Below are 7500 nucleotides of genomic sequence, written 5' to 3'. Positions count from 1 at the left end.
ACTAGCCCAAACAATATTTTTTTCAAAAATCCATCATAAAGTGTGGTTAAGGCTGACTTTGGAACCCAGTAGCTCTAAAGCTAGCACCATTACAGCCATAATACTTAAAGACTGTGTGTGTGCTTCATTTGTGAGCAGATCCCGATGTCGCATCATGTACGCATTGACTTCCATCTTTTAGACCTAATCGATGCCGACATGTATGTCATGACACCCGTACATAATGGGTTAACTAATTGCGGACGGGGCAGATTTGTTTGCCAATTTTCCAGGAAGGGTTTTATTTCAGAGTGAGACAGCTTCAGCAACATACCTTGACTTTTCCCACTCCCTTTTAGTCATTCATTGTAGAGCTAGAGCCATTTTTGTGTTTTATTTTTTGTGTTTACTGTATTTAGAGGCCTATATCTGTCATATCATAGGCTCTATCAATGCTGCAGTTGACTAAAATTGTAGTTTAGGGTCCATATCAGCCCATTATTTTCTTTATACTCAGTGTGATAGAAATATTGTTGTTTTATGGGAGGACAAAAAGCAACTTTATTTTTTCATATTTATATGCTGTTATGAATGAATATGAAACATGTCCACAATCAAGATAATATGAAGAGATAGGGAAGAGGAAGGAAACCTGTGCTTATGACTGACAGTGCCACAGTAAAAGGTACCCCACTGCCACAGGGGCACTTTATAGACATTGGGCTTGGTTTGAGTCACCTTCCTCTTCTTGTTCTGCCTGCACTTCCTTTGTCTGCAGTACTTGAGAGCAAGAGGTCGGCAACTTGCTATATGCCAGAGACCATGGATGGGTGCCATTCAAGGCTCTCTCTCCTTCTGGTGCTAGAAGAAAGTGGTACTGTCTAGGTTTTGGATGTTAGGTGAAAACCATTTTGCTTAATATTATGGCAGTTATATGACTGCAGTTGCCATTATCATTCACTCATTATTCATAGCACAATAAAATAACAAAGTGATCCTAAATACCTAAATGTCATGTACATCATGCGTCATCAGGCTCCTGCATCATGTATGTCATAATACCTGTACACAATGGGTTAATATTATTAGCATTAGTTTTGTTATTATTATTGTTATTATCATTTTTATTGTTTTTATTGTTGTTTTTGTTATTATCATCATCATTACTGTTACTGACACTGTTACCATTATTATCATTATTATTATTATTATTATTTGTTCATATTATTATGTTTACTGGAATTTGTTTGTTATCAGGTCCATTTTTTATTTTTATTTTTCTTTTGTGTGTGTGTGTGTGTGTGTATTTGCGTTCATGCTTGCATATATTTATTTAGTTATTCTAAACAACTAACAACGTCACTATTGCAGAGCCAATGCAGTGTTCGTGAGTGCCACCTACCTGATTCACCAGACCAACCTCATCATGCTCACCGTCAAGGACAAGTGCGAGTGAGAGCCACCTGGTTATCTTGCTTGCCCGCTCAGTCTCCTCCAGAAACATCGGTTTGTGCCGCACAGTGAGGCAGGGGGTCCTTGGGTTCCCTTCTCCTGCTCGTCTGTCCCCTCCTCATGCCCCCTACCCCCAACCCTTTTGGAACCGAGCACCCCCGCCTGCCAATAGACTCTAACAGTGGAGTGGCTCCCTCCCCCTCGCACCCCCTTCCCGGCAGCTCCACAACAGGCAGAAGGACGGAGAACAGCCTCCGAGACTCTGAGGATCAGAATGGAGACCAGGACAAAGGGGACCCGCTAGCGCTGTCCTGAGTGTCGGTGAAGAGGAAGGAAACCCTCGATTTTCCTCTGTGGCTGGGCGTGCTAGTGACTGTTATATATTAATATATATATAAAAAAGAGAGAAACAAAAAAACAAAAAAATCAGAGAGATAGAGCAGTTTGTTGGATATATTTTGAAAAGTAGGTATTTGCCTTAAATGTATATAATGCATAACTTGTAACATAAGAAAATCACGAATATGCTGTCTATTTTAAAGTGAAGTCGATGCTTTGTGGAAGTAAAAAAAAAAAAAAAAAGTATGCAGTGGGAGTGTGATGGAATGTAGTATGAGAGAGAGCCTGCGAATGAGATCTAGGAGCATCTAGATCAGATTCACGTGCAAGATGTTCATTCAGCATGTATTACAGAGTAGTTTTGTCAACTCTGTTTGCTTTGTCAATATTGCCGTTGCACTTGTGATATCGGGTTTTATCCTGGGCTGCTTTCACATGAGCAGCGCTCTGAGAAATGGTATATTAAATTGGTCTAAGTTTATCTTTTCTTTAGTGTGCTTTACCGGTTCTTATAAGTCTGTTTAATGTTCATATATGTTAGGCCCTTTTTTTAAAGCTTTTTCATACAAATAAGCAGTTTTCTTTCTCTATCTTTCATTTCCTTCTCTTTTCTTCTTGGATATCATTAAATCTCCTTGCTAAAATTGTACAGTGCTTTGAGCCTTTGTCAGAGAATTGTATGAGTATGAACAGTGCAGAGGGATGTTTTTATTGGAGGTTCATTTTTTAAACCAAAGACAAGCCAAGCAATTATTTTGTGACTAACCTTGTCGGACTCCTCCAAGCTTGTCGTTCATTGTACCCAGAGACCAGTACAGAAACAGGAGAGGAATGCGAAGATAATAATCACGACACATTCCAGTGTTACGCGGGGCTCAAGAAATGTGCAGTGCCTTTGCCAGGGTTTTCTTGGGCTTTTGTCATAGGTTTATGAAAAATTTAGTTTTATTTTATCGTCATTGGCGATTCTATCCTTTTTTATTGTTCTGTATATTTTTCTTGTATTCTTCAGCAGAGAAATTTCTTTTTCTCTTCATATTTTGCCTTCTCATCATTTATTTTTTTTAGTTCATCTAATTCTTATCCAGGAGTTCATACTTCATGAATGTCATGACATTCTTTTGTGTGGAGTCTTAATCCTCTTTATTTTTAAGTTTAATCTTATTCTATCTCTTCCTCTCTCTCCTTCTCTCCCCTCTTTTCCTTCTCTTTTCCCCCACCCTTCCCTCCTTCCCTTCCTACCTCCCTCCTCACCCTTTTTCCAGTAATTTCACAAGCTAAGAGAAACTCCTAAGATACAATATTAATTCCATTTCATTTGTTTTTATTTATTGTGATCTAGTCCTAATTAACATATATATGTATAAATATATAGTTAATTGGTCATTTGCCTGCATAATTTGCTTATTTGATTGGTTGATTGGCATATGTGCTCCCCTGCGGAGGAAAGCTTTTATTTATCAACTCTGGGGTCCAGGTTGTGCTGCCTCTCATCAGTAATTTTTGAGCTCATATTATGGCTGCTCTTTCATCCCTTTCATTCCTCTTTTCTCCTCTCTTTTATGATGATTTATTGTAATTTTTATTTTATTACATGTATGTATGTATGTAAGTCTTATATTTTTGCAATATAGATTTGTGTACTGTATCCGGTTTTATTGCCTTGTTTTAATCATTCTCCCTCTGTTCCTTTTCCGTCTTCTTCGCTTCCTTCTTCTTTGCAAAGTTAAAGGCACAGTTTGGGGAGTCTATTGGACATGCACATTGCACACTCTTGGCGACAGCGTTTTGTTAAACCAAAGAAAATGCCACAGGAAGTACACAGGTAAGGGTCAGGTACATTTAACACTAAAAGAGATGCATTTTAAAAAGAAATATTTATTACTCTTCCCCTCCTCCCCTCCCCTTCCCTCCCCTCCCCTCCCCTCTTCTCCCCTCACTTCCCCTCCCCTCCTCCCCTCTCCTCCCCTCACTTCCCCTCTTCTCCCCTCCCCTCCCCTCCCCTCAACACCTCTCCTCTCCTCCTTCCAAGGCAAGCATGGTAACTTTGTGGGTCAATTTTTTTTTTTTTTTTCTTCTTTTTTTTTTTTTTTTTTTGCAACACTGACAATCAGAACAACACTCAAAGTTAAAGGAGTGGCGATCAAAAGGATAGCAGCTTAGAGTCACATTCCATAATCTTTAATCATAAGCGTCTCCATGCGAAACAAACGCGGCAACATCTGTGTCTGACCTTATCTGTATGCAAGTGATTTTTTTTTTTTTTTTTCTTTTTTACAATCTGAAGAAGCTTCTGTGTTGTGGCTGATTGCAACAGAGGTCTTCCTGAAATCTCTGCACCAAGAGTAATGATTTGACTTCTTTTTTTTTTCTTTTTTTTCTTTTTCTAAGAATATAAGCATATTTATAAACATGTACTCACACGCACACGCACACGCACACGCACACACACACACACACACACACACACACACACACACACACATGCATAAACACAGACATACATTTAAATTTTTATGAAAAATTTCAAGCAATAAGAATTATATTTGGTCAGATAAGGTACATGTTGATTCTTGTGTGTGGAGGACTGAGGTGAACATGGGTTTTGTATGCAGCCTTGAACCAATAAATATATCCTCTTCATGGATTCCTGTTATTTAACCTATTCAAGATTCAGATAGAATAGAAACTTTTCATTCTAAATGATCTTTGGTCATCAGTTTCTCAGAACCTCGGCTTACAAGGAAGTGCAATAACATGGGAGATTATTATTGAGGATTAATAATCTTTTTTATTCCTTTATGTGTGTGTAAACTGGGGTAAGCTATATTGTATGCTACATCCCAATTGCTGCTGTGCTATTGCTAGGGATGAATGTCAAGGTCTTCAAGCTTGATTGGTTGATCTTTCATCAGAAAATTGAAAAAATTAAAAATAATGCAAGCAAGCAGGTATCGCATTGTGATAGCTAGCCTGTGCACCTGACCAAAATCATTGATAAAATAGTTTGATGTCTTGCATTTAATTTACACTGGTACAGTTGTAAACCTAAAGATTTCAGGCCTGGGCTAAGCCGTATGGTTCAAGGTCTAAAAACTGCTATGCTGTATTTATATGACATGCTTTTTGTGAGCAATATTTTAAGAATACATGGGCAATGTTGCAACAGTTAGACCATGTGTGTATATATATATATATATATATATATATATATATATATATATATATATATATATATATATATATATATATATATATATATATATATATATATGTATATGTACACTGTGCATCACATCCAATGAATAAAAGAGCATCAATGCTGTCCATTCAGTAGATATGATGCACAACATTGGAAAATGGGGCTTTGGATGCCCTCAATGGCAGGTACCCCAGGAAGGGGCTGTCCACCACCCAGTGATACCTCCTCACAGGCCCTAGAGATATTGACAGCAAGGGTCCTTGAAGGCTTGACATGTGCATTTGGTGGTGACTCGCCATCTCATCCTGTCCTCATCTGCCCCCGAAGTTCCTTGGGGTGAATGTTACTGAACTGTAGAAAAAGGCCCTGCTACCCATGGCCCTAATGCAGCTTGCTGTAGAGGAGTAGCGAAACATCCTGGCATATCAAAATAAAGCTTAGGCTTCATGATCATGGCCTCAGTGCTAGAGCTCTGAGTTCTGTAGGATTTTAAGGTTGGTCACCTTGTCCTGCCAGTGAATCTTGCATCCGTAAAGGAAATATAAACTGACAACTAGTTTGTACTCCAATAGTTTGATTAGCAGCCAGATACAGTAGTGGTTCAACACCATCGAATGCAGGAAGCTGAGTGGTTGGCTAGCTGTGCAGATCCTCGTATTGATCTGTTTGTCCAATGATTCGTCACTGGAGATGCTGCTGCTCACGTTCTAGAATGACTCCAGTGTCTTCAGCTGGGTACTGTCAGTGGAGCTGGGGAGCTGGGGCAATAGAACCAGATCCTAGCTGATGGAGGTCCTGTCTTACTCAGACTAACAGTCAAGCCAAAAACTCGAGAGACGTCAGCAAAGTTGTTGCAAATGTGCTGGAGATCTATAGTTGATCTATAGTCTTGGCTTTTGCTTTAAGGAGTCATAAGTCAAACAACGATCCATCTAAGATATACTTCTGGTAGACTTTACCATTAAGATAATTCATAGGATGATCGAGGATGCAAGCAATGACCTAATTAAAAAGGAGCAGCCTTCGGTGCCGAAGAATTTGATGAAGTCTATGAAAACAGCCTGCACGGCCATCTGCATCCAGAAGGCTCATTCAGTTTCTGTTAGATTTGTCTCGGAGATGATGACCACCAGTCGAGCAACGCTTTTTCAGGTGTCGGTCACACTCAGCTTTGCTACACCAGGGAGCTCCTATGGTACGTCTTCCTCCTCCCCCTCTCCTTTCCTGGACTTCCCTCAATGGCTTTCCAGACCTCTTAGAGAGAGGGCGGAACGTCAAGATATTCCATGAGTTGAGTCAACGGTTTTACCATCAAATGTTGATGGTCTATTGCGTAGATCGCTTAGGTGTTCTCTCTATTGCTCATTCATGCTCTTCCCTTGATCAAGCCAGTACCACTTACTGACAGTAATGAGGTGGCACTGGCCTTTGAGGGTTTGAAGGAAAATAAATTGATTCTTATACCAATTGGTAAAGGATACATAATAAAATCGATGTTCTTGATCATTGCAATATTCACAGCAGATAAACATGATCGGTTATCCGTGTATACCACATAAGGTTAACTAACCTATATACCCCCCCCTCCCATATACGTAGCTTGACTGCAAGAGATGGGGAAAGGGGGAGATAAAATAAAACGTGCTGTTTTCTGTGCGTTGTTCAAAAGCCTTTGTAACACAATTGGTAATGAAGGATAAGGAGTCTTAAGACATTCAAAACATCCCTTTACAAACCTCCTAAAGCGCAAAGACATTTACACTGATTTCTGTTTTTACTCTTAGTACAATTGGTGTGATTAATATAGCTATGTCGCTCGACCATTACTGTGGCAATGGTCTTAACGAGCTCGACGCTTCACGCTCTCCTCTTCGGACGTACCTCTACTGTGGCTCTGCTTTATTGTATGTGTGTACACGTTACTGGTTTTAATTCTGTATTAACTAAAAAAAAAAGAGAAAGAAAGGGGAAGCTGCCCCGCTAACCCTACCCTTTTATCGGTCCTTGCAATTTACGATTTGGAATGACCGGTGCTTCTGATGGCAAGTGTAGGCATAAAATGAAGGCAGAGGCATGTTGTAATTTTCAAAAATGTTAGAGCAGGCGGCGAACAGAGAAGGTACTGCATACCCCAGATATATAAACAATAGTTGGGGGTGTCAAGTGGCATAGTGCTTTCTTTACAATTATACGATCCAGCAGGGATTCGCGCCGCGCCGAACCCCTCTTCTCGTCGACATAGCTGCGAGCTGGCATCCGCGAGGGTCATATCAGGATGGAAAGCGGCCCTGCGCGTGTGTAATCTATTACCTAGAATGCATTTTTTGAAGAATGAAAATATGTTAATGAACACATGTACCCACACGGGCACACGAATATTTCGATTGCTTCCCATTCTACCATAGATATACAGACCAATTTGGCTGGAAACCTGCTGGGCCCACCAAAACTGTTCTCAATTGGGCCCCTCGCCTCCTACGGCCGCCCTTAGACTGTTGGTTCCATAATCTGTATATACTTCAATGCTG

At 40.0% G+C, this 7500-nt stretch overlaps 2 protein-coding genes across 3 annotated transcripts in view; one reads left to right on the top strand and one right to left on the bottom strand.

Moving 5' to 3' along the window:
* Positions 1-3428, top strand: part of Ccm3 (programmed cell death protein 10 Ccm3) — a 13206-nt gene extending 9778 nt beyond the window's left edge. The window contains exon 5 of the mRNA XM_043023336.2: positions 1351-3428. Within this exon, the coding sequence (XP_042879270.1) occupies positions 1351-1435 (85 nt within the window). The 3' untranslated portion in view covers positions 1436-3428. The remainder of the gene's footprint in view (positions 1-1350) is intronic.
* The window catches only part of LOC122246048 (BTB/POZ domain-containing protein KCTD9), a 454156-nt gene that overhangs the window by 158930 nt on the left and 287726 nt on the right, over positions 1-7500 (bottom strand). The window lies entirely within an intron of this gene.

This window comes from Penaeus japonicus, unplaced genomic scaffold, assembly GCF_977035675.1.
Source record: "Penaeus japonicus unplaced genomic scaffold, GWHDUDI00000001_assembly GWHDUDI00000040, whole genome shotgun sequence".
Lineage (NCBI taxonomy): Eukaryota > Metazoa > Arthropoda > Malacostraca > Decapoda > Penaeidae > Penaeus > Penaeus japonicus.
The sequence above is the reverse complement of the archived record's forward strand: the minus strand, read 5'-3'. Positions and strand labels throughout refer to the sequence as shown.